The sequence below is a fragment of the Prionailurus bengalensis genome, chromosome B1, assembly GCF_016509475.1.
Source record: "Prionailurus bengalensis isolate Pbe53 chromosome B1, Fcat_Pben_1.1_paternal_pri, whole genome shotgun sequence".
Taxonomy (NCBI): Eukaryota; Metazoa; Chordata; class Mammalia; order Carnivora; family Felidae; genus Prionailurus; species Prionailurus bengalensis.
In genome coordinates, this window is record NC_057344.1 from 144,276,827 (window position 1) to 144,304,394 (window position 27,568).

Below are 27,568 nucleotides of genomic sequence, written 5' to 3' on the forward strand. Positions count from 1 at the left end.
TCAAAAATATGCTACTTTGCAATTTTTAAGAACTTCCTGATCTCAGAACGTGTCTCTTCTATAGTAGCAAGCTGACCTTTTAAGAAGCACATTATAAAATTCAAAGGCAGAGTAGATGTTGCTAATCTAATTTTGTTTTATCATCACTTTCAGCAATGTCTTCAATGATCAGAAATCAAGAAAAGAGGATACAGAAAGTGAAAGACCAGGAAAAAATGTTACTAAAATGATACATTGCTTGCCTGTTCTTTACAGAGGGATGATGCCCAAATAATTGTGGTGTTGCTTATAATTAGTGCCCTGTGTAGTTTTTTTCTTTTTATGTGAAAATTTAATAAAAGATACCCTCCCCTGTAAACTCTATTTTGAAATAAACTATTCTTCAATGCTCTCACAGTAAAACTTCAAACAGTTCTAACTAGATGTGAAAGTCTGCATCCCTTATAAGGTATTAATTTGTGCTAAGACCCATGTGCTGGAACAATTGTGTGGTTTTTATTATCTTTACTGGTGCTGAAGCAATAGTTATTCTTTCCAGCTTCAAAAAAAACTTGACACACAAGTAAAATATGTGGTATAATGCCCAGAAGGACAAACTCCAAGGTACTGACAGGGATCCTTTTGTGACCCTGAACTCACTGTTCCGTCAGTATCAATGAATGTCATCAGATAACACAACATCGGGGCCCCTAATCAAAACTTTTAGAAAAGTTTTTTCTAAAAACACTTTTACATATTAATAACTGTAAAGAAAGAAACAAGAATGTGTTCTTCAGCCGGTGGGTAACTTCTAGATTGAATGGATTCAGCCTGCTTTACTTAGATTTTATTAGATTAGGAGGGTTTTGCATGCGGATTGTTTTCTAACACCAATAACCAGCTAGGTGTCCTAGGAGTCCATTCAATTCTAACACTAACTACCTGGAGTTAGTATCAGATTCTCCAGGTCTAAGGGTTCAGTCCCACAAGACCTCCCCCCACTTCAGATGCAGTTGCAAGTTCTGGGCTACCTGTACTCTGGCTATAAATTGGAGTTTCCCACACCCCCCTCCCCAGTTTCACTAACTTGCTAGAACAGATCACAACTCAGAAAAGCACTTTACTTACTATTACCAGTTTATTTTAAAGAACACAACTCAGGAACAGCCAAATGTAAGAGAGGCACAGGGCAAAGTATAGTGTTTGGTACACGAGGCTTTCATGCACTCTCAAGGCATGTCACCCTCCCAGGACCTAGACGTGTTTACCAACCTGGAAGCTTCTGAAATCTTATTCAAGAGTTTTTATAGAGCTTAATCCGCAGTCCCCTTCTCCTCTTTGGAGATCAGGGAAGGGGGCTGGAAGTTCCAATCCTCTAATCACTGGTCTTCCTGCCAGAGACGACAGGGACAGCAGAAGGGTAGCTGTCTAAAGATGTCACCAAGAAATGACTGCCCTGCTAGAGGCTATTCCCCAGCCCCAGCGCCATCACATCTACTGACCAGGCCTCACTAAAGGCTTGTGGACAAAGCAATATGCAGCACTTTCTGGCCAAAAATTTTAGTAAGCATTTGTGTTTTTCCTCACTTTATTTCCCCTTCCATGAGCTGGATACAGTGGACAGCAGGGTCCTAGGGGATGGCAGAGCCGCAGGACAGAAGCAGCTTGGGCAACAATCTGCAGGGAGAGCTGCCCTCCTGCCAGAAATACCCACTGCTGATTATTTAGTGAGCAAGAAACAGGCTTCTGGTGCAGCCTTCTTAACATGCATGGTGTCTGTCTGTGACAGCAGCGGCATTAGTCCCAACCAGTGCAGATAATAGTGACTAAATCCTCCTGTTTCTCCTCTAAATGACAGTGTTAACATGCTAAGCATGTCCAATTTTACAATATTTTTTTAAAATATGAACTTTAAGGGGCACCTAGGTGGCTAAGTCGGTTAAGTGTCCGACTTCGGCTCAGGTCATGATCTCACGGCTCAAGGGTTGGAGCCCAGCTCAGAGCCTGGAACCTGCTTCGGATTCTCTGTCTCCCTCTCTCTCTGCCCCTCCCCCACCTGCGCTCTTCCTCTCGAAAATAAACATTAAAAAAAAATTTTAGTAAGAACTTTAATATATGTATCTCTTACCTCAATTGGTTTTACTGAAAGATTTTTATTTCATCAGGTAATGATAAAATTGCTAGTGAAAGAACTCTAAAGAAATTTTTATTGCAAACTGTTTTACTTTAAATTTTACCTAATAGAAATGCTTGGGCATTTTGTGCAGTAATAGTAAATGCCCTCTGAAGACCTTAGTGGTAGAGTGTGAAATTCATTATAAAGTATATGAAAAGTATATGTGGATTTTACATATACATGCTAGGAGCCAAAAGCTATCATAGTTCTTATAAGCACTTTCTATTTTCTTTTGGGTTTATGCTCTTTTCGGCAAACACCACCTGTAACCAGGATTAAACACTGTTTTGCCAAACGATGTTATACTTACTACAAGTTGTTTTAACATATAAAAGCTCATTTTCGAGTACAAGCACGCATAATATCCCTCCAAATAATGGTGAAGTTTTAAAAAAGTTCTAAAATGTTTTCCCCAAAGAGAGGAGAAAACGGACCTCTCTTGCGTCTTGATTTTTTCTATGCATCTGTTATTAGTGGAGGAAAATATTGGCATTTTATATCTAGGCTATTATGGTACTAAGATTTAGACAAATAATTCAGACATTTAATGAAGATATTAAAACTCAGGTTTTATTTGTTCAGTATAATAAAGTTTAAATGTCTTACTTCTTCTCAGAACAAGGATGTACCTGTGTGTCACTGTCCTATTACAGTTTTGTTACCCAGGATAGCTATTGGTATGAAAGGGAAGGGCAGGGGAAATGATTGCTATGGGACAGTCCTGTCAGTCCAGACCCCCTGTGAGACAGGAGGGGAGGGAGTGGGGCAGTCCTGCAAAGGCCCTGGAGGTAAATGATGGCTGTGTCTGTCTTCTCTGCAGTCAGGCTATACCTGGACCTCCCAGCCCTCTAAGAGGCATCACTCAGGCCACCTAGCTCAGCCCACACCTTCATCCAGTTCGCACTTCCTCTCTTCGCGGTCTCCTCCCAATGACAGACCCGGACTAGGCCCCTTGTTTCTACACTGGTCTGCAATCATTAAGACAAAGACTTACTTGCTACTTTCAAACCGGGGCTGGCACGTAAAATCAAGCAAAAAAACAAAAACAAAACAAACAAAAAAACACTGGGGAGTCTTAACGTATAACCTCATATCCTTGCTAACCACCTCTTGTGACCGTATTTTTTTTTCACAGTTCCATATGGCATTAACTATTTTTAAATATAGAGGGTGCACGTAGTAAAGAGTTTCTCCAGTTGTACCAGTAGGAAGGCAGCTCTTTATGAATGAGATGTGTTTCACTCTCTTGGTTTAAGGGTCACCCAAAGGCTCAAGCTTGAACCCTGTGCAGCTGGTTGGTTTCTGCGTGCTCTGGCCAGTCCACACCTGAAGCTTAGCCAAGTCACTCCCCAAGAGGACTAAGCTCTGAAATAACAATGGATCAGCAAAGACCCACCCATCGATGCCACAGGGAAAAAAAAAGTCCATGCTCACCGAAAGCATATACCTACATATGTATTTCTGCACATTAGACAAAAGCCGCTAGCAAATTTGAAACAACTCTGATGGCTATATTTGGAGTTATACTTCCTTTATTTAAAATTATTCAGTGTGCTCCACAAATAGCCTCTCTAGCACTTTGAAAACTGAATCACTGAATCCCCCACCGCTTTTGTACCACTTTATCCTCACGGCCAGTCTCCAGGAACCTATTGCTGCATTCTTCCCAGCGGGTAATTTTCCCGTTGTCTACCACTACAAACTTCCATTCCACCACTGTATCTGCTGGCAGGGACACAGAGTGAGACCAGAACCCGTCCTTGCTATACTGGAGTGGGATGTAAGTGTTCCACCTCCCAAGGCTCTCATGGTCTCCAGTTACTGCAATGAATTGCCCACCAGTGCTTGTGACATAATGGACCTGGAACCTGATACTAACTTGCTGAGACTCTGAAGACATTGCTACCCCCTTTTTGCGTGTCACATCCATTTCCTGACCTCTTGGTTCCATAAGAGTGCTTCTGCCACAGTCCATTCCCTGGTTTGGGCTTAACCCTGGAGCCTCAAGACCGCCACCCAAACCAACATCTCCCCAAGAGGAGTGCCTGGACACCATTTCCCAGTCCTCATTGTCAGCCCGGTCCTGACTGCTCAACTCGGCAAGGCTCACTTCTTTCCCTCTGTCAACGACCAGGTTGCTAGAATACAACTTTTCGGCAAAACACGGAGCTGCTTTAGCGAGTGTCTCTTGTCCTTTCTGGAATCCCCATTCTGCCAGAGGAGACTGAAGCCTTTCACTTCTTGAAACTGCAGAGGAACCCCTAGAGTCACCAGTCCCAGATGTAGCTAGAGATTCTGTGTCTGGAAACTGTCCAGAAGGAACATGCTCTCTCGAACTGTCACAATCACCGTCTTTTCCAGAAGGACTCTGCTGTCTCCATGTTGCTTCCTGCAGGTTACCATGGCCTTTGGTCTCTGAAACCAAACATCCATTGCTTTCTTGAAGATGCTCTAAAAAGCAAAAGGAAAAATGTAATAGTGTCAGGCAGTTCATGTGAGAAAAAAGGCTAAGAAAATCGGTTTATTGAAGACTTTACCACTAATCTATCTGCAGTTCACGAAATCCATCTCTATTAAAAGCAAGTGCTTAATTACCTAGTGAAGACACTAACTGAACCAACAGCACGCTTTAAGAACAGACATGTATATGCAACAATAAAAGGCACATCTGGGAGTGTCCGTGTGCTCACACAAGAATGTAAATGAAGTGACCAGTTGTAGAGGCAGCGGTTTAACCCTGTCATGCTCCTTGATCTCTGCAGTCCAGGCTTTATTGGCATACAGCCAAGTTTGGTTTCTATCAGCAGAAAATGCTGTCCAGCCTGTGGGGCAAAGATCCACACAGCTACCCTACAGACCCTACGAGTACACCTGTACTCCCAGGAACTGCCAGCAGCCCAGGGATCAGCTCTCACAGATGTGAGCAGATCCACAGCAGCTGTTGCTATGGTTGGGGGGCTGGGGAGGGGGGGGGAGATACAAAGGATAGCAGTGCATCATTGAACAAGGATTGGGGGTGAGGGTAGGGGGAGAGGGCTGGTTTCTCCTTGCCAACCCCATATGCATCAGAAGTAAACCTTGGAGGGCCTGGATGGCTCAGTTGGTTAAGCTTCCTAGTCTTGGTTTCGGCTTAGGTCATGATCTCACAGTTTCATAAGTTTGAGCCCCACCTCACCGGCTCTGCGATGGCACCGTGGGCCTGCTTGGGATTCTCTCACCCTCCCTCTCTGCCCCTTCCCCGCTTGTGTGGTCTCTGTCTCTCTCAAATAAATAAAGTAAACCTTTTTAACAAAACAGAGGCTTTTTACATCCCCTCCCATTGTACACTTTTAAAAAACACGTTCTTACTGTCCACAATCCAAGCTCCCTAAAGGCTCAGTTTCCTTCTTGGCCACCTCACTGACAGTCGGGATAGTTCCCTACAAGATGGAAGTGTCCCAAGTCATACAATCAGCATAGATGGGAGGGTCTCTTTCTTTTCGGGGTGGGGGTTGGCCTTGTTTAATTTTATCTCCTTTTAATGGTGGAGTTGTGAGACGTAAAAACATTGCCCTGAATTCTCAATCTTTCAACCTAAAACATGAGACTGGCTTCATGAAGACGGAGGAGCTCTCTGCTCATCTCAAACCAATCGCAGGAAAGGCACAGAAGCAGTCTTTCAAATGGCTACACATGAACACCGACTCCACTAAAAATAAAGTTCCCAGATGTCATTTTCATCGCTCGGCTGGAGTCCAGGCATGGGCAGCTGGCCAAGGGAGGGCACTGGGAGCTAAGGTTTTCTGCCAGTCCTCTTACTTTGTGTAGCACAGTCTCTAACATGTACACATGTAAACCTGGATGTCAATTCTACTCATTGGAGTTGGGTGCCCTATTAGGTAGGTCCCCTCCCGGGGCATTAGACAACCCTATGCTTTTGGGTCCCACGGCTCTGAAATGGGCAGCCAGCATACAGCCCTAGGGCTTCAGCTGAGGCCTTCCTGGCCAGAGTCCAACCTGAACTTTGCCTTCCTGACAGAAGCATCCAGATAGCGGGAGGTGCTCAGCGCCTGGGAGTTAGTTCCCAGACCCAGCTCCTCCATGGGGTGAGGTAGGGGAGGACGTGAGGTTATGGGATTGGGACTGAGAAAGTGTCCCTGCTCGGTCTGAGATTGATGAGGGTTGTAGGATCTCCCTGAGCCTAGGCATGCCCTTTGTAAGGCCCGGAAGGGGCGCCGCCACCGCCGCGGCCGCCCGCACTGCGCCAAGCGCAGCCACGCAAAGGAGCCCATCCCCCTCGGGGTCCTCCGGGGCGGGCGCCCAGGGTAGAGACTCTGCCCGCGCTGCCCTCGGACGATGGGTCGGGGAACCTTCGGAGCCTCCGAGGAGGGCGAGAAACCTGCCCGGCGCGTGCGCACTAGCCTGGGAAAAAAATGAGAGGCGTGGGGAGGGTCCTGCCCGGGGTAGGGAAGGTAAGTCGGGGGAAAGGGCCAAGAGAAAAACTCCAGGTGGGTTTTTTTTTTCCTCCCTCGGTGAACTCCAAAGCCCCCATGGCAGATCTGCCCTCGAGACGTGGGAGGAAGAATACCTGCTTTGGTGACCAGCTCCCGCCTGGAAGGTACAGGGCTCGGTCCCCCGCCGCCACCCTGATCGCTTCCCGGAGCCGCAGCCTCCCCCTGAGGGGCGTTCCGCTCCGCGTCGCTCTCATTCCCCGCGTCCCGCAGCAGCCAAACGAAAATCGCTCCGGCCAGGCCCCCTCCGACCAGCAGGGCCGACCAGACGGCGCCCATGGCTGAGAGGCCGCAGCTGCGGGAGACGACGGCGACCGGGAACCGGGACTCGGGTCACGCAGGCAGAGCCACACCTACCCCGCCCGGCCCAGCCTTCTACGGTCCCGGCGGCCGGCGCTCCTGCGCGGAGCCCAGCCCACGGCGACTAATACTCAACTTTCCCAGCCCCGCCCCGCTTCCCGCCCCGGGGCTGCAGCCCCAGGCTCCGGCCGGGCGGAGACTCGGGCGCCCTCCTTTTCCAGCATATTCATTCCCGACCCCGCCCCGCGGCTGGCGGCCGAGCGCCCGGGTGCCCCGTTCCACGTGTGGCCCGCGCGCGGAAAGAGCCCAAGTGCGCACAGCTGCCGCGCGCCGGCCGGGCTCTGCCCCACCGCCGTTCCTCCCCGCTCCAGCTGCCCGCAGGGTCGGGTCGCGCTTCGGCCTGCGCCCGGCGCCTCGGCGCCTCCTCCCCGTAGCCTCTCAGCGGCGGCGCGGCCAGCCAGAGACCGGGGCTTCCAGGAACTTAGACGCGGGAGAGGCCGACGTGCGTCGGTGACGCGCGGGTTTGGGGCTCTGGCTGGTGGGGAAGCTGGCCGGATCGGGTGGAGTGGGATGGAAGCACAGCGGGAGGCGGGCGGGGAAACCCTGTGGAAGCTCCATTCGGCCGCCACTCAGCTGCGCCTAGCCTCCGCAAGCCTCCGCCACCCGCCGGTACCATGAAAGGATTGGACTGAGACCCGTCCATCTATCAATGCCAGTCTTCTCAACCACATCCAGTCGTTGTTTCTTCCTCGACCTCTTTTTAGGGTGTGTGGTTGTTGCAAAATGCGTGCCCTCTTGTCTGGACTGGATGTTGCCCAGGGACAAGCTCCTACAGCAGCGTTTATTAATAAAAATAGCAACCCTCTTTGTTAAGCGCTGTGTGCCAGGTAATGTATATGTTTAATTTGATCCTCACAAACCCACATCCATGTGAGATCAGAATTACACAGACTGCCGCCTCAATTCACTCCTCTGTTGATCTGATGGCTTTGCACACCAGCTTCAAGCTGATAATTCCCACGCTTGTATCTGCAGCGGGAGCCTTTCCCATGAACCTCATTTCTACACCCAACTGCTAAAGCCACAGCTGGCAAATATCCGCCTGGGAATAATTAGTAAAATGGCTCCCTCTGGTAAAACAAATCCTTCAAATATGTCCCATGTTGAGGCACACAGCAACCCCTGAAGGAGTTACTAGAGGGCTGGTGCCTCCTTAGGGTCACGACTCCTACAATCCCAAAGGAAGGGGGGTGGGGGAAGGGTGGAGACCGGGCCTCTCTTCCCGGATGCTAACAGACATTTCAAACCCAACTCACTCAAGTCTGACCCCCTGTCTTCCTCCCCAAATCCGCTTGCCCCGCCTACCTCATGGGGTGGGGGGCAGAGTGGAGAGTGGCAACCACATCCTTTCCCATTGCTGGAACACCAACAACTTTGAGTCCTCGGCTTTCCTTCTTCCCCTCTCTCAGAAGGCAGGAAGTAGCAAACCACCACTCTTTCTTCAAAATACTATGTTAAGAGAGAGTTCTGCTTCTCTGCAGACACCCTGGTCTGCCACCATCATCTCACCTTGGATTACTGCAGTCACCTCCCTCTGCTCTCCCTGCTTCCACCCTGAAGGCTCTACAGGCTACTTTCAAAGCATTGGTCGGAATGATTCTTTAAAGCATCCTCTGAGCCCAGGACCCTCCACTTGCTCTCTATCTCATGACAGAGAGTCCTTGTTGGTTTGCAACCATCTCAGGAGCTTCTCAGGTGTGATCTGAAAATGGCCCCAGTGCATGGAGCACAGGGAGAAACTAAAGACCAAGGCGAACCACTCCAGATTGGTAGGTCACGATTTTAATAAGCAAGGGGACTTGGGGAGCTTGTTTTGGGCCCTGAAAGATGAGTGGAGTAGTCTGCAGACATCCGTCCAGATATCTGTCCTTTCTCCCTCACCCTCTACAGGTTGTTGCACAAGGGCAATCTGCCCTATGAGCCCTTCCCTGATAATCCTAATTTTAATTACAACCCCCTTCACCCCATACCATTCTTCGGTTTATTTTTCTCCCTAGCATTTAGGGCATCACTTCTAATACAATGTAAAACTGACGGATTCGTTCTACTTGATTTGCTTCCTTATCTTCAGAATGTAAACTACACGAGAGAAGGGTTTACTGTCCTATGTTCTCGCTGAATTCCTGGCACCTAGAAAATGCCTAGAATAGGCCCTCAAGAAGTACAGGTTGGGGGGGAGGGATGGCGCCTGGGTGGCTTGGTCGCTTGAGCATCTGACTCTTGATTTCTGCTCAGGTCATGATACTGGGATCGTGGGATCAAGCCCCGCATCGGACTCTGAGCTGTACATGGAGCCTGCTTGAAATTCTCTCTCTCCCTTATGCCCTCCCCAGCTTGTGCTCTCGTGCTCTCTCCCTCTCACCCATGCTTACTCTCACACACACACACACACACACACACACACACACACACACAAATACATAAATACATACATAAATAAAACATTTTTTAAAAAAACTACAGGCTGAGTGAATGAATCAAAAGCTCAATGTATTCTCAGTCTAGAGCTTAATGTCATCTTCTTTATACAAGTTCGATCTGCGTTTTTTAGCACAATGTAGATGCTACTTTTTTGTCAAATAGGTTTCATGTCTTAGGCTAATTAGGAAGTCAATGGTGAACTTTTTAAAGACTTCTAAAGTTTAAAACTACCCATACATCTCGATTCAGGCAGCTTTAAGATGAAAAAAAATTGAGTTGAAAATACTGAAAAGTGGTATCAGAGCTAAATTTTTAAGAAAATAATGTCACTATATAAAATAACATTCTCATGGACTCTGTCTTGCTAACTGGTTCTTAAATCTTAAGATTATTATAGAGCTGGTTTTTTTAATAGTCAGAATTTTGTAGAAAATTTTAGAATTATTCTACTTTTGTCAAAGTAAAACTTGATGTCATAGGATGTCCTTGAATTTTACTAACTCTAAAACCAATCGAGTGAATGATTTTTATAAACAGAATGAAAATTCTTGAAGATTTTATTTTATTTTTTTTTTTAATTTTTTTCAACGTTTTTATTTATTTTTGGGACAGAGAGAGACAGAGCATGAACGGGGGAGGGGCAGAGAGAGAGGGAGACACAGAATCGGAAACAGGCTCCAGGCTCCGAGCCATCAGCCCAGAGCCTGACGCGGGGCTCGAACTCCCGGACCGCGAGATCGTGACCTGGCTGAAGTCGGATGCTTAACCGACTGCGCCACCCAGGCGCCCCTTGAAGATTTTATTTTTATTTCCTCACTGAGAACTTCAGTTCCCACTTCATTGGTCTAAGTGTCTTTATAAAATGTGCTTGCAAATGAAATCCCAGAAGATCTGTAAAATCATAGAAAGCAAGCCCCCTTATTCATTTCCAATAATTAGACAGTTTATTGTCATCAATTGCTATTTATGAAAAATATAACCAATTAGTGACGTAATTCTTTCCACCCATCAGAATTATTTTTACATTGGTATCAGACTTCTCATGCAGCATTTTAAAAGAACATTATTTATTTGGCCTTCCTTTTGGCTTTTCGAAACTTAAATGTTGACTGATTTTTGTGTTGCTGCTTAAAAAAAAAAGCACTACTCCACTCACTACCACACTTCTTAAAAGCCTATGGCTACATATTCTAAAATCATGCTCACTGCACTGACTGTACATGTTTATCACACACAATTGAAGAGTGTTGCCTCTATAGAGAAGTCCTTTGAGCCTAGGAAGACAGAAACAAAAAAGGAAGGCAAATTCGATAGAAACAGGGGTGGAAGATGATGCGTTCCGCTGGGATGTGTTGAGTTTGAGGCAATAGAGGGAAACTGGAACTGGGGGCATGTAGTTTAATAAGAGATACTGGAAATTCCTCACAGAGAGGTGGCAGTAAAATCCGCGGTAGAGATTAATGTTACAAAGGGAAATCAAGAGTGCACTTCAGCCTTTGGCAAAATTCCAAGAAGACTGGAAATCTGCCTCCCTGTTGCTACTTCTGTTGCAATTACGTCTTTATGATATATTTTCAGGGCCATAATGTAGTGCCAATTTTCCAATTGATCACTATTCTATTAAATTGAATATAAACAGATAGCTATAGATATGGATGATATTTTTTAAATAACTTAAAAATGTCCGATATATAAGGAAGTCAGTGATAGAGTTTTAAAGACCATTCATATTTATTTATACTTATATATGTTAATATTTATGTGTATTCAGACATATGTGTATACTTACATGTAATTTTTTTTTTTTCTTTAACTTCATGCAAGAAAAGAGTCCTCCCTCCTTGTGTGGAAGGATGAAGACAAAACAATTAAAATCAGCTTTGTTTTCTGGGCCAGGGGAAGAGGGTGGGAAGGAAGAATTAGGGAAGAGAGAGAACAGAGAGACTTGTTTCCAAAGTCGGTGCAAGAAGGTGTTGGGAAGGGGGGTAAAGAGGTGTCACTCAGCTGAATTTAAAAGGAGACAGGACTAATAAGAAATGGTTGGATTTGACATATACAAGGTCATCAGTAACTCTTCAGTATTTGTGACAGTAAGCATTCAAGTTTGGAAGGCTGAGGAATGAATGTGAAGGCCGTGAAGTCCAACGCTGAGTTAGCCTCCTCTTGAGAAATTTGGAGGCAAAAGGTAGGAGAGAAATAGAAGTGTCTCTTAAGAACAGAACAAGGTCCAAGGGAAGTTCTTTCAGACCAAGAGAGACTTACCTGGGCATGTTTGTATGCAGGAAATAACCAGCGAAGACTGAAAATTAATAAAAGGAAGCCTCCTTTTAAATAGAGTCAGGAGACCAGGAGGGGGAGTTCTGGGGGCCTACCACCTGTGGTCAATTGCAGACCCAACAGGAACAGAAGTACTTTGCAAGGTGATACTGCGTTAGCTAGTTAGCTACTACTGCACTAGCCCAACAGGAGGAAGAAATGTTTCTTTGCCCAGCAACAGCCCAGCCAATGAGAGACTGCCACAACTCAGCCAATGAGAAGCCAGTATACTTTGACCTCCCAGTTTACGCCAATGGACTTTTTGTTATTAACAGCCCTCCCAACTTCCCCCTTCCTCTAGAAAAGGGTGTTTCTCTCCTTTGTTCTTCTCCATGCTAGTGTCTGGTTTTGCTGGTGTTTGCTTGTTTCCCGTTGCAATTCTCTACTATTCCTGAATAATCCCATTTTGCTGGTAAAGTAACTGGCAGTGTCAGTTTTAAGGTTACTATGACAGCGACTGAAGATGTGAGGAGAGGAAATACTTAATGGGAATCCCAAAAAGGAGGAGGAAGCAGTGGTTCCGGGGCCACCAGTGGAAGGGCTGGCCTCCGACGAATGGAGAGGACACGGGCATTCAAAAGGAAAAGAATGAACCTAAGAAACGTTTTGGGGTAAAAGGAGGCAAGGAATGAGGTTATCAGCTGAGAGAAAGGAGGTACAGCTGAGATTTGAAGGAACAGCCACAGGCAGAAGAGATTACCTATTGGGAGACTTGCCCGTCCTGGATCATGTTGATTCTTCAGTTCCGGGCCTCTGTTCTGCTCCCTTCCCCGATATTCCCAGGGCCCTCACCCACACTCAGGCCCCACCTAAGTGTCCAGAAGACTACAAACCACTTGCTGGTTCTGTCTGCACTTCCCTCCCGTCTGGCTGTGACCCACTCTGCAACCACTCCTGACTTAATCCTCCTCAAGTACAGCTCCCACCAGGCCATCTCCTCTGTCTACCAGATTAAATTCAACCCCACTTTAGCCTTGCAAGGTCTCAATGACACAATCGCAAGGACCACCCCGGGCCATTCTCTTACCACTGATCTGCACTCCAGCCAAACTGGGAATCTCCCAGCTGGAACCTTCACTCATTGGTCTAGAGATTTCCTAAAAGCCACTTCCTTCCATGAAATAGGAGATTTTCTATTATGGTACAATTAATTTTGTAGTTTTTCTCATCCTCAACTTCCCTTGGACCTTGTTCTGTTCTTAAGAGACACTTCTATTTCTCTCCTACCTTTTGCCTCCAAATTTCTCAAATTTCTCTAGGATGTAGTGATCTCATCCTAGATCATAGATTCCTTGAGGGCCAGAGTTTGTTTGTTCTTTGTATTTCGTGGAATGCAAAGTCTATTATCTAATAGGCCTTTTTATCCTCTTTTTTCATTGAATACCTGATGTATACTGGCACTAGGCTAAGTGCTTTATAAGGATTATCTCATACAATGCCCAGAAAGAAGTAAGCTTCCCAGGGTCACACAGCTAATGAGTGACTTAGCCGTGATTTGAACCCACTATTCTGACCTCCCAGGACTCATGCTCTGAAATTCTAGCTATGCTGAATCCTGAGGGGTCTTAAGCCATGTCCGAATTTCGAAGCATAAATTTTAGACGTGAGTGTGCAAATTTGGATGTGTGACACATTTATGGTGAATTTCAGTCTCGTTCTTAATTTGTAGTTGCCCGCTCTGCAAGCCCTCCTTAGGAAAATGTCCTCACCACCACCAGCACCTGTCCACCGCTGTCAAGCCCCTGGCTCTTGCTGCTCCACATAACAGCCACAAGTGAAACCTTTCTGCAAAGCAGTCACACTGGAGCTGCCCGGTTTCAGATTTCACAGAGACATTTTCTAACTGCAAATGTTTGCAAACCTCTGACTCATCTTAGTTCCAGAATAGATTCAACCCTGAGATCTCTGATGCTAACTGATGAAGCCTTTAGAGAAAAGGGAAATCTGTGTTGGGCGAATCCAGCTCACTGTATAGAAAGAAACATAGTTAGATTACTGCTTTGTACCCCATAAAATGGTGGACTCCAGATGGAATAAAGCACTAACTGTAAATGGTAAAACTACTACAAAACTACAAACATTACTAAAAGCTAATAGAACAAAATGTAAGAGACTGTCACTGTGATATTGCATAATATAGGAGGCCAAGATACATCTTGACTTTATCAAAAGAAGGCTGCTAATCATCAAAGGATGCCATAGACAAAGTTAATAGACAGATTCAGATGGGGAGATTTTTGTGTTTATTTATTTATTTTTGAGAGAGACAGACCACGAGTGGAGGAGGGACAGAGAGGGAGAGAGAGAATCCCAACAGCCTCCAGACTGTCAGCGAGACCGAAGCAGGGCTCAAACCCACAAAACTGAGATCATGACCTGAGCTGAAACCAAGAATCGGAAGTTTAACCAACTGAGCCACCCAGGTGCCCTGATTTTTGTGTTGCTAAAACAGTAGATATACGTGGGATTAATATGTAGATATACAATGAACTTTGACAAATTCACACACACACACACACACACACACACACAAACATGAGACCCCATGTAAACTGAATAGGGAATACTTTTCCCTGGGGCCTAGCATGGTGCCTGGAGCGTAAAAGGCGCTCATAGTAATTTTTGGTCAAATAAATAGCTAGCAAAAAGATACAGAAATACATAAATTCACTGGTAATCAGATAAATGCAAATTAAAACAATGATACTACACCATTTTACATCCAAATATTAGAAGATGTGATGTTGCTGGTGAGAGAGTAAACAGGTAGAAATGATCTGGAGAACAATCTGGAAGAATTTTTTGAAATTAAGTATGCATATACCTCATGACCCAGTAATCCCACCCCTGAACATGTCTGGCCCAGGGAAAATTTTGCACAAGACCATAAGGGGACACACAGTGTTATTTGGGGTGACCAAGTTCAAAGCCACCTAGACGCCCATCATGGGGAAATAGCTAAAGATAATGGATGCCTATGAAATCCTATGCAGTAGTTAGACCAATGAACTAGATCTACACATTACAACATAACTAAATCATAAATACATAAAGGTGACAAAAGGTAAGAAATGATAAGGTTTCTCGTACATTCACATTTATGTAAATTGAAAATATATACACACTCAACGCTACCGTTTCAAAAATACATGCATATTTAAGGTCAGTTATGTAAACAGACTAAAGAGAGTCACTTTGGTGGACAAATGATAGGAATGGGCATTGGAATAAAGGGGAATGAGTAAATAACCAGAGGAAGGCCTTTCCCAGACATGTGAGGATAATATCTCTGAGGTAGGGCTTCTCAAACTCGCATCTGCTAAATGCAGATTTCTGTTCAGTAGATCTGCGGTTCTGCTTTTCTTCTAAGCTGCAGTTGATACTGGCCCTGCTGGTCTCGGGACCTCACTTGAGGTAGCAAGGAGACCAAGGGATAAGGTTAACAGCTCTGGAAGGTTTAAAAAGAAAGGGAAGGAGGAAGGGGATCAGGACGGGAGACACAACTCACTTAAGGGTGGTGTCAGGGACATCCAGAGCAGGGGCAGTGGGTCTAGAACACACAAAGAGAAAGAGGTAGTAGCCACGATCTCTGATTCTTGCAATCTGTCATGCCAGCCTATACCACACACCCAACTCTTCACCAAGTGGAAACAGTTCATATATTTGTAGTAAGGAGAAAGAGCGAGAGTGAGAGCGAGAGAGACTCCCATTCCCACCAGGTGCAAACTGTTACTGAAGAGAATGTAGGTCAAAATTCTTTAGAAAGATCTTTCCAAACCTTTCTATTCAGAGCCATGCCCTCAGCACCACCGTCAGCAGGGCTGCTGTCACCCCTCATTGATTGTGGTCATATTGTGCATCACTGACCGTACTATCTTCTTTGGTTACTCCTTAATGGTGTGTTTCCCTCATTAGAGTATAAGCTCATGAGGGTAGGGAATTTATAGGTTTTCTTCTAGTGTTCTATAGAGTGCCTCAAGCTCTACAAGGTAGAGGCTCTAACTATATAATTTTTGAATGAATAATGAATGAATGAATGAGCGAATGAATATCAGTGTTGATGAAGCACTAGAATGTAATACCAAATTATTGGAGGCAAATGTTCAGAACGAAATTTTTAAAAATTTTTTAAATGTTTGTTTTTGAGAGACAGAGAGCAGGGGAGGGGCAGAGAGAGAGAGGGAGACACAGAATCCGAAGCAGGCTCCAGGCTCTGAGCTGTCAGCACAGAGCCCAATGCAGGGACCAAACCTATGACTTGACTTGAGCTGAAATCGGACACCCAACCAACTGAACCACCCAGGCACCCCAGAACAAAAATTTTCTAAGAACTGACCATGATCAGGGCACCTGGGTGGCTCAGTCGGTTGAGTGTTGGATTCTGGATTTGGGCTTAGGTCATGATCTCACGGCAGTGAGATCCACATCGGACTCTGCGCTGGGTATGGAGACTGCCTAAGATTCTCTCTCCCTCTCTCTCTCTCTCCCTTTCTCTCTCTCTCTCTCTCCCTTTGCCCTTCTCCCCCACTTGCGCTCTCTCTAAAATAAAAAATAAAGAATTGACCATTATCTGCTTGGGAGAGAGTGAGGTAGGTTAGAAAAGGACAGACCTAAGCAGAACTATGGTGAGGGAAAAGTTTGGGGTGACCATTATCCCCTGTTCTTTATACCTCTTTTCAGTATTACTTTTAACTACTTCCTGATCCCACCCACCTACCTGACCAAGGCACTGTCAGTATTGTTGTCTGTTAACATGTGTCATCTAGAAAGTTGTGTCACCAGTTCTCTCTCTCTCCTCTCTCTCTCTCTTTCTCTCTTTGAAGGTCTCCTATGAATCCTACTGGGTCCATACCACAAACCCACAGATCTCTTCAAGATAATCCCTTCTCTACCTTGAGATTAGGCTGAAAAACATCCTTCAGTTTCTTGGAAGTTCTATTGTTTGAGTGAAAGAATTTGTGAGGCAACTTTAAAAATTTTTAGTAGGTCTTTTGTCTGACTGAAAGTTACTCGGGGGCACCTGGGTGGCTCAGTCAGTTGAGCGTCCAACTATTGGTTTCAGCTCAGGTCATGATCCCAGGGTTGTGGGATCAAGCCCTGTGTCAGGCTCCACACTGTGCATGGAGCCTCCTTGAGATTCTTTCTCTTCCTCTGCCCCTCTCCGCGGCTCATGCTAGCCCTCTCTCTCTTTCTCTAAAGTAAAAAATAATATGGGGCATCTGGGTGGCTCAGTCGATTAAGCATCCATCTCTCAGATTCAGCTCAGGTCACGATCTCACGGTTTCATTAGTTTGAGCCCCACGTCAGGCTCTGTGCTACCAGCTCAGAGCTTGCTTGGGATTCTCTCTCTTTCCCTCTCTCTCTGCCCCTCCCCCACTTGCACTGTCTCTGTCTCTCTCAAATAATAAATAAACTTTTAAAAATATAAAATAAAATAAAAACTAATATATATATTTTTTAAATGAGAGGTACAAAGCATCATCTTTGATCTTTTTGAGGTCTTAACAGTTTTAACAATTACATCCTTGGATTCATCTTTATACCGTTTTCATGGAAATGTCCTTTTATGTGTCCTTTTGGATTTGATCTTTGCTACAAATCATTTCTAAATTTAAACATCATTTGTCATCTGAGAGGCTAGGAATTTTTCAAAACCATAAAGTCCTGGTTCCTTTTTGTTTAGCTGTCCTTATTCCAGCTTATCTACCTCCTCTTGCATTTTACTGTAAGCAGCAAGAAGCAGTATCTTCAGTACCTTCAACACTCTGTAGAACAATCGCTTTAGTTATATCACCCAGTTCATTAGGTACCATCTCTACTTTCCATGTTACTTTGGGTGACAGTGAGGCTAAAATGCCTGCTATTGTATAACAAGGAGACCATTTCTCACCATTTCCAAAGTGTTTAACCTCATTTCCCTGCAAGCCTTCACTCACAGCCTCCTCAAAGTCCATGAGGCTTCTGCTACCAATTTCTTCCAAGTTCTTTAATCTTTTCATTAACACTGTCCTCAAACTTCTTCCTGCTTTAACCTACTGCCCAGTCCTGCTCCCTTCCAGCATCCTACTTCCAGGCATTAAAATTCTATATTGGTCTGGGGTGTCTGGGTGGCACAGTCAGTTAAGCATCTGACTTAGGCTCAGTCCATGATCTCACGGTTTGTGAGATCGAGCCCCGTGTATTGCTCTGTGCTGACAGCTCAAAGCCTGGAGCCCGCTTCGGATTCTGTGTCTCCCTCTCTTTCTACCCCTCCCCAACTCATGCTCTGTCTCTTTCTCTCAAAGATAAATAAACATTAAGCAAATTAATTAAAAAATTTTAATCTATATTGTTCATCTATTGCCACATAACGAATAATCCCTAAATGTAATGTCTTAACACAAGAATCATCAGAGTAGTGTTTATGGGTCAGGAATTCAGAAGCACCTTAGTTGGGTGGTTGAGGCTCAGAATCTGTTATGTGGCTGCAGTCAGGATGTCAGTCGGGCTTCCAGTATCATCTGAAGTCTTCATGGGGCTGGAGGATCCACTTCCAAGATGGCTTATTCACATGGCTGTTTGCAGAAGGCTTCCATTCCTTTCCATGGGGGCCTTTCTATAGGTAGGATGGGTGTCCTCACAACATAACAGCTAGTCTCTCCCAGAGCAAAGGATCCAAGTGAGAATAAGGAGGAAGCCACAATGTCTTATGATTTAGTATTAGAAATCACCCATCATCACTTCTCCCACATTGTCCTGCTAAAAACCAAGTGTAGATACAGCCCACACTCAGGGAAAAGGAGTTACACACCACATGTTGAAGGGAGAAGCATCAAATAATTTGTGGACATTTTAAAATCAAACACAGATCCCCCCTCAAATCAGGAACTCCTTAAAGGACTTTGTAAAGGAATTTCATGTCTAGCATCTATTAGAGAGAGAAAGAGGGGGAGAAATGGACCTTTTGAATGAGCTGAATTAAAATACCATTTGAATTCACAGCTTTGCCAGATCTCTTTTGTGAAGATAGAACATTGCTTGGGAAAGAGTGAGACCCTGAATGCTGAAATGTGAACACACAGGAAGATTCAGATGGCTTCTAGTTCCCCAAACCCCCGAGCCTATGGAAATACACCACTCAGATCTCCTGCTGCACAGAGTATAACTGACACTGGGTTGCTGCTGACCCTTGCACTGAGGCCATGCTCTCTGGGGCTGCTCCCAAACCAATGACAGAGCACACGGAAGTACCAAGGCTGGGCCCATTCTGGCAAGATGTGAGAATCCGCCTTTTGGCAGCTTTGACTTGAAGACTCCCCATTGGCCTGGCCAAACCGTTATTTGAATTATGTTGCAGTTCAAGATTCTTCCTTCCCCAATCCCCCTTCCTTCCCTCTCTCCTTCCACAGGCATCACACATGCACTGTCATCTAAAGGCTCTCCCCATGTCCTCCTGCTTCCTCTCCCAGGAAATCTCTTTAACTTCGAATCCCATTTTGCCATCTGCTCCTTGGCAGACCCAAGCTAACACAGACTTCCTTGTCAGATTCTCCCTACTCCCCTGTGTGTGAGGCTTTTCCCACCTCGCACGAAGCCTCTGTAATGACCTTTGTGGAAATAGCTGATTCTCTTCATTCTCCACCCCTAACATCTTTCATACCCCTGAATTCTCCCATCAGTAATGTGCTAGAGACTCTTTGTACCAGATCACAAAAGTCAATTAATAAATTCTCAGGAATTTAGTGAGCTGGTTGGTAAATGTAGTCATTATTAAAACTTAAATATACTTACAGTTAAATAAATTGCATTCACAGGGTGCCTGGGTGGCTCAGTCAGTTAAGCCTCCGACTCTTGATTTAGGCTCAGTTCATGGTCTCATGGTTCATGAGTTCGAGCTTCACATCGGGCTCTGTGCTGATGGTGCAGAGCCCACTTGCACTATCTCTCTCTCTCAAAATAAATAAATAAATAAATAAACTAAAAAACCTTTTTAAATAATAAATTACATTAACCACAAAGGTAATAAAAACTCAAAGACGTATCACTTTCTAGTTGTTAACAAACTTTCGTTAGTATCTATGCTCTTGAAGTTATTTACATCTATTATATCTGGGTGTTGGAAATAAAATATAATGGTGTACTAGCCTTCTCTTTGGATATTGAAGGCCAGATTTAGATGTGCTGTTTCAGCTCCTTTCTTCAGTAATCTGAGAGGTTGCCAGCTTTGAGTGCAGCCTGCAGCAAGAGAAGACTTGTAGCTGGTCCAGGAAGCTCTGGCCTCTGATCCAATGAATCCAATGTGCTTGAAACACCTGTGGCAGATAAGGCTGCAGAATGGAGCTTTGTCACGTCCAGAAAGGCGAAGCGGAGCACAGGCCCCCAGGATTTTGCAGCCTGGCCCTGAACTCTGTGGCATATAACTGTTCTCCTTTAGAGACACCGATCTTGGTTTGTTGCTTGCACTGATAAATATGGGGGCCTGATCATGAGCCATTAGGTAACCAAGCGACTGGTGCCCGTTATAAACTCGGGGTCATCTGATCCACCAATCCATAAAGTCAGCTAGTATTTAGTGTGTGCACACACTGTGCCAGGCTCTCTTATGAGCACTTTACACGTAGCATTTCCTTTGATCTTCACCAAAATTCTGGGAGGCAGTTCTGTTATTACTGCTATTATCCCTACGTTAGCTGAGAAAACTGACACGGAGAGAGGATGAGCAGTTTGCCCTCTAGTCATCGAGCTCATAAGTAGCAGAGCTTGGCGTGAACCCGGGCCCTCTGGCTCCAAAGTCCACATGTTTAATTACCAAATTATATTGCTTCTCACGATCACGTGGAAGTTTTCTGTATGGGACTGGGCTTGAGCAAAAATTGAAGACACAACAAATTGCATGGAGTGCCCAGTCCTCTCACACGGCCACTCTTCCTCAGCCTACACATCTGACTAGGGATGGTCTCTGAGATCAGGTCTCTGAACTGACAACCTGCACAATATGATCACAGCAGCCACAAGTGGACGCCACAACACTAAAGCCCAACTCAAGGCTGGCCCTGAAGAACAACTGGGGAGAATTTTCCAGTAGGGCGAATTCTTAGGATTTCATCCAGTTGACCACATTGTCTGAAAGGAGAAATGGCCTGAGGTGCACATGTCACCTATACTAGTCAGTAGCTGAGGAGCTAGCTCAGCAGCCAGACTCGGAAGGATCACAGATGCAAGGCTGATGGTGACAAAGATGCTTGGGAGAAGAGGTATTCAGGGGATCTCTCAGAATGGATCCTCCGGAGTATGAGGATATTTGGTTCTTCGTGAATACCCACCAAAGGTCTCCACTATAGAGGAAGTGCTCAATAATCAGGTGAAAAGGTTTACCTGGCTTTGGATGTCAGCCCACTTCTTTCCCCAGGCACTCCAGCGTTGCCTGGTGATCTCATGAACAATGCGGGCATAGAGGCAGAAATGCAGACTATACGTGGGTTTCAGCAACTTGGACTTTCCCCTCACCAAGGCTGATCTGGCTTCAGCTCCTGTTGAATATTTAGTTGTCCGGCAATTAAAACTAAACCTGAATGCCTGATATAAATTAGGCATGAATGTAACAAAGCCAGGAGCAGTGGGCCAGAAAAAGAAGTAGATTCTCTCCAGACCACCACTGCCAACACCACTTCTTACTCAGCACCTGACTGTCAGATCCCAGCACTGATTGCCCAAATCCTGCCCCGGCCTGTCTCATCGAACCGGATTCCTCCTCCACTGGGCGTGCGGGAGGAGCAGCTGTCCTTCTGTTGCTCTTGTGGGCTACCATACATGTGGGCATGTGTGATGAGTTGAAAACATCCAGGAAGTCTGAGAAAAGTGGCCTAACTGGAATAGCTACGTTTTCTGATTTGGATTTGTTTTCCTGTTTAACAAACCTCTGCCCACACCAACACTGATAGATGTAATGAATGTTTATTCACCGCCATGGAATTCTACCCAACACTGGTTCTCACTAAGTAATTTTACAGGAGTGGGCTGACACTGTGGGGTTCATGCTTCTATCATGTACTCCATCACCCTAAACTCTGGCCTCACAGAGGGCGTGGCAAAGACTCATTTTATGGCACAATTGCTATGTAGTCAGTACAACATACAGATGATTGAGATGAAATCAGGACAGTCCCTAAGGATGAAAGGTCATCACCCAAAAACTTTATATTTGAAGACAGATTCAGTAACTCACAAAACTTTAGGACTCAATATGCTTTCAATAAATTCCCTTTTTGATTAAATTTTACACCGTGGGTTTCATAGAGAAAGATCTAGAAGGCTATGTTCCAATGAGTTAAGAGTGGTTATTGTTGACTCTATAGGAATTAGTCACATTTTCAATATTATTTTTGTTAGTTTACTTTTTCTGATTTTCCTAACAGGAGCATTAACATTTTTAACAAAACATAATTTTTGGAAAATTAACTTAAAAATCTGTATCATTCTGAGGGGCGGCTGGGTGGTTCAATCAGTTAAGCATCCAACTCTAGATTTTTGCTCAAGTCATAATTTCACAGTTTGTGAGATCAAGCCCCATGCTGGGCTCTGCACTGGCAGTGAAGAGCCTGCTTGGGATTCTCTCCCTCTCCCGCTTCCCCTCCTTCATGCATGTGCGCGCGCTCTCTCTCTCTCAAAATAAATAAACATTTTAAAATTAAAAAATAGAAATATATATCATCTTGAGTCACCATTAAACTTTATGACTTATGACATTTATTATCAAGACTAACATGTCTTAGTCTTTAGTTCAAAATTAAAGAAAATAATATTCTAAAGAAAGAATAAAGGAGGTGTTCACTCAAAACCAAGGAAAATAATACTATTGGAAAATGCAATAGAGTAATTCTGCTTTTATTATGGTTTTATACATTTTTTTACAAATAGCTGATATAACTATGTTATATTGACAATGCCACAAAAATATGAGAAGACTATATGTGAATATTGATCTCACAGTTGATATGATACATAAGATACTGATTAACAGAAGCAGAGAGCCATTGTGAAATGTTTGTATTAGGTATGAAATTATGAACATTGCCAAGTCAAAGTTGTACAACCACGGAACACTCATAAATTGTATTTAAGGTTTAAAAATGAGGTAGAGAAATAGCCAAGTATGTAGTAAATAAAATTGGTCTAATCATCCTCCCAAGATTCTTCTATGCTTGAGTTATTTTATAGACGTCTTATTACACTCACATTAACATTCCTTCCTGATGTACATCTTCTCAAGGAACTTTAAAAAAAAAAAACACAAGAGATGAGTAAACCTTCATTAGATTGGAAAACAAAAATTGTACAGTCCTGCCCACAACCACTACCATACACAAATTTACAATCTCACACTCGGACATATATCCTTCTGGTACTCAAAATCTCATGTTGGTAATTGGCCACGATAGATGTGGGACTTTGGAAGGTAGTTTCACAGCATCAGAAATACCTAGATCTAATTCCCATTTGTTCTCTGCCTGAGTCCAGCCCAGCTCAGCTCAAGCTCAACAAAGCCTTGTGCTGCTCATCCCTTCTATTAAAAACCCGGGACTCATCTGTGTAGCAGACAGAATGAAGCCAAGAGTAATCAATAGAGTGGACAATCCAGCAGCAGATGCTGGAATGTGTGTAAAGCACCTGTGTTCATGTAACATATGAATGTGTATGTACAATGTACATAGACCTTATGGGAGTAAAAAGAGAATATTTATGTATATATGACATACATATGTGAAATATATGTATTACATATTTATGAAATAGATATAGTAAAATATATTCCCTCCTCTCTTTTAGTTGAAATTATATTGATAAAATAGATGATATGGGATGTAAGAATAAAGGAAGAAGATATATTCCAGGGTTTTGAATGACAGGGGTTCTCAGAGGACTCAGCTGTGGTCAGGGGGATCATCTATCTTTAGTTAATGCAGCTAAAAGAGTATAGTCAACTTTGCCCAAAGTTGAACTAAATATTCATCAACAAAATGAATAGAACCAAAAGGGGACAGATCAAAATGAAAAAAAAAGTTCTGAGTTCTGCCACTAAAAATATTATGACAGAACTGAGTTATTATAACAGCAAACAAGGATTACATATATATGTATACATATATATACATATTTACATATATATATACATACATATATATACATATATAAGGATTATATATATATATATATAAACAAGGATTATATATAATCTTTGGCAAGAGGAATATATATGTGTGTGCATACACACACATCACATTTATATATATATCACATAATTATCATATATATATCACATAATTATACTTGTGCTTAAGTGCATTTATATATGTTATAAAATCTATAATATGTGCAATTATGTTATCATATAAAATATTATCAACATATTGTATATTTCACACATGTAAGTATGTAAATGTACATTTGTGTGACCCTCACATACAGATTAGGCAGTTATAAGTACATAAATGTATATAAGTATGGTAAATATATCTCACAGGCCTCTTATTGATGCTCAAAGCTAAAGGAGATATTTCATCCAGTTTTTTTTTTTAACTTTTATTTATTTTTGAGAGACAGAGAGAGATAGAGCATGAGTGAGAGGGGCAGAGAGAGAGGGAGACACAGAATCTGAAGCAGGCTCCAGGCTCTGAGCTGTCAGCACAGAGCCCAACATGGGGCTCGAACCCACAGACTGTGAGATCAGGACTTGAGCCAAAGTCAGATGCTTAACCCACCCAGGCACCCCTCATCCCAGTTCTGTAATGGAGTCTTTTCACCCTTCTCTCCTCACACTCTAGACTTACCCTCACATTTAACTTTGAAACCAGTCTGCATCTGAGTTTTGTCAATATATTTATTTGCCAGTAAGTATAAGCTATTGTTAGTTGTATCATTCATGGGAAAAAAGAAATCCAGTGTCCCATCTCCCAACCTTCTGACCATCTTGGCTTCACGGCTTCCTAAAGACTCATGGGATGTGCACACAGAGGGCCCTGAATAAACACATGACTTAACAGCTATGACTTTGGCAGCATGACTAGCTGGTTTCTTGCTGTGGTGACAGGGCTGGTCTGGACACAGAACTCTGGGCTCTGAGGCCCTCCTGCTAAAAATGGTCCACTCTGCCAACCTCCCACCCCACCCATGTTGCAACTGGCCTTCCAAAGGTGGCCGCTCCAAGTGGGAGGCAGCTGGGGCTAGCTTTACAAGTTAAGAGAGGAGAAACTAGATGAAGGGTGAGAGAAAGTGGGAAAAATACGAAGATATTGGTGGGCCCCTGGGAAGTGAACTTTTGCCCTAGTCTGTTTCCACACAAGGCTGACCCACACAGGCTAATTCCTATTGTGAATCTCAACTCCATTTTGTCCTGACCCAAGCCATAGCTCTCTGTCCTTAGATGTGGAAGTAAAAGACACTCAAAGACTTCCTAGTGACATCAGAGTGTTTGAGTAACAGAGTTTGCAAGATACATGCCCTGCACATAGACCCCTTCCACTTTGCCCCCATTAAGGCCAAACTCCAGGCAGGTGAGTCGGCAGGAAGACAGCACCTCTGACAGCAGAAAACAAATAGGTAGAATAAAAAAAGCAAAAGCCAAATCCTATCTCTGGGCCTTTGTCTAGGGAAAAGCATGCCCTTCCTTCCAGGAACCTGAGTCCTGGTATGAGAAGTAACTAATGACCCTTGAACATTACTACAGGGGTTGGGGGCACCAACCCCCCACTCAGCTGAAACTTCGTGTATAAGCTTTGACTCCCCAAAGACTTTACCAATAGCTTACTGTTGACCAGAAGCCTTACTGATAACATAAACAGTTGATTAACATAGATTTTGTGTATTATATTTATTATAGACTGTCTTCTTACATTAAAGTAAGCTAAAGAAAAAATGTTATTAAGAAACTCATAGGAAGAGAAAATATGTTTACAGTAACATACTACATTTATCAAAAAAAAAAAATTCATGTGTAAGTAGACCACAGTTTAAGCCTATGTCGTTCAAGACTCAACCATATTTTGCTTTGGAGAGGGTGCTGACTCTGCCCCATCAACAACCGGGAGCCCCTCAGCAAGCCTTTCTGAAATGACCCTTTACTCACACTCGGCATCCTGTAGCCCCTGCTTAGAATGAAATCCTTAAAGGCAATTGTTCCATGAAGGTCTGCAAGTAACTCCCCCTAAAAGAGGAATCACATGTAAAAAAAAAAAAAAAAAGTGAGCTGTCAGAAGCCTGATTTCATTCTTGTCCTAATTAAAAGCATTTAGCTCTTTATGAAGTACCTTATTTTAAATCAGTTCCTCCTCATCTGAGAGTGTATGTGTGGATAATGTTCTCAAATCGGCAAATATAAAGGCTTTCAAAAGATGTCCCACTTTCTCTCCTTTCTCTACCATTGTATTAAAGATAAGCAATACAGTTTAGCAATTAGACAATTATTAAGTCAAGATGTCTGGAATCTAACCTTTTTGAGATTAATAAGTATAATACTGTGATTTTTATCTTTTTTTAATGTTCATTTATTTATTTTGAGAGAGAGAGCACGTGGATAAGCAGCAGAGGGACAGAGAGAGAGAGAGAGAGAGAGAATCCCAAGCAGTCTCTGTGCTGTTAGCACAGAGACTGATGTGGGGCTCCATCCCACGAACCATGAGATTGTGACCTGAGCTGAAATCAAGAGTTAGATGCTTAACCAACTGAGCCACCCAGGCACAATACTGTGATTTTCTTTTCTTTTTTTTATTATGATTTAAAAAAAATTTTTTTTTAATTTACATCCACATTAGTTAGCATATAGTGCAATAATGATTTCAGAAGTAGGTTCCAGTGATCCATCCCTTATGTATAATACCCAATGCTCATCCCAACAAGTGTCTTCTCTAATGCCCTTTACCCATTTGCCCATCCCTCCACCCACAACCCCTCCAGCAACCCTCAGTTTGTTCTCTGTATTTAAGAGTGTCTGATGTTTTGTGTCCCTTCTTGATTTTGTATTATTTTTACTTCCTTTCCCTTATGTTTACCTGTTTTGTATCTTAAATTCCTCATATGAGTGAAGTCATATATTTGTCTTTCCCTGACTGACTGACTTCACTTAGCATAATACCCTCAAGTTCTATCCATGTAGTTGCAAATGGCAAGATTTCATTCTTTTTGATAGCTGAGTACTACTCCATTGGACAATATTGTGATTTTTAATAAGAAATATATCTGGTCTTCTTCCCATTCCTGGCACAGAGCTCCTAAAACCATTGCAATTTCCAAGTAATAAGAGTCACAAAGATGAAAGGAGAATTTTTTGTTCTTCACAACTAGCCCCTTTTAGTCACAACAGAGTTTATTTTAATGAAGTGATTTTTGGAAAGTCCCTCAATAGCCACAGGATGGGGTCAGGTTGCCAGAGGAAACAACCATGTATTGGAACTTTTGACTCCACCCTGAAACCTCTGGCTGAATTAATCACTGGTGACCAATGATTGAAACAACCATTCCTACTTATGAAAGCCTCCATAAAAACTCAAAAGGATAGGGTTCAGAGAACTTCCAGCCTGGTGAGCATGTGGAGATTTCAGGAGGGTGGTGTGCCTGGCTAGGGCACAGAAGCTCTGCACCCTTTTTCATATACCTCGCTCTGTGCATCTGGCTATTCTTGAGTTATATCCTTTTATAATAAAGCCATAATCTGGTAAATTGTTTTGCTAAGTTTTCGAGCAGATGATAGAACCTGAGGAGGAGGTGTGGAGGAATCCCAGCTGAATGGTCAGAAGCACAGGTGATAATCTCAATTTGTGATTGTGAGGGCAGTGTTGCGAGACTGAGCCCTGAA

General features: G+C 43.7%; 3 protein-coding genes across 8 annotated transcripts in view; 1 reads left to right on the top strand and 2 right to left on the bottom strand.

Moving 5' to 3' along the window:
• CCDC158 (coiled-coil domain containing 158) overlaps positions 1-363 on the top strand; it is a 116,280-nt gene extending 115,917 nt beyond the window's left edge. For all 6 annotated transcript variants that reach the window (XM_043572431.1, XM_043572429.1, XM_043572426.1 and 3 more), the window contains one exon: positions 154-363. In XM_043572431.1, coding sequence (XP_043428366.1) covers positions 154-274 — 121 coding nt within the window. In that variant the 3' untranslated portion in view covers positions 275-363. The remainder of the gene's footprint in view (positions 1-153) is intronic.
• Positions 364-2,703: 2,340 nt separating this feature from the next.
• On the bottom strand, positions 2,704-7,071 carry STBD1 (starch binding domain 1). Its single transcript, XM_043572432.1, has 2 exons — positions 6,723-7,071; positions 2,704-4,606 (listed from the first exon to the last, which is right to left on the bottom strand). The coding sequence occupies exons 1-2, from the start codon at positions 6,922-6,924 to the stop codon at positions 3,747-3,749; spliced, it is 1,062 nt and encodes a 353-aa protein (XP_043428367.1). The 5' UTR covers positions 6,925-7,071; the 3' UTR covers positions 2,704-3,746.
• Positions 7,072-25,705: 18,634 nt separating this feature from the next.
• Positions 25,706-27,568, bottom strand: part of FAM47E (family with sequence similarity 47 member E) — a 33,047-nt gene continuing 31,184 nt past the window's right edge. The window contains exon 7 of the mRNA XM_043556403.1: positions 25,706-25,921. Coding sequence (XP_043412338.1) covers positions 25,706-25,921 — 216 coding nt within the window. The remainder of the gene's footprint in view (positions 25,922-27,568) is intronic.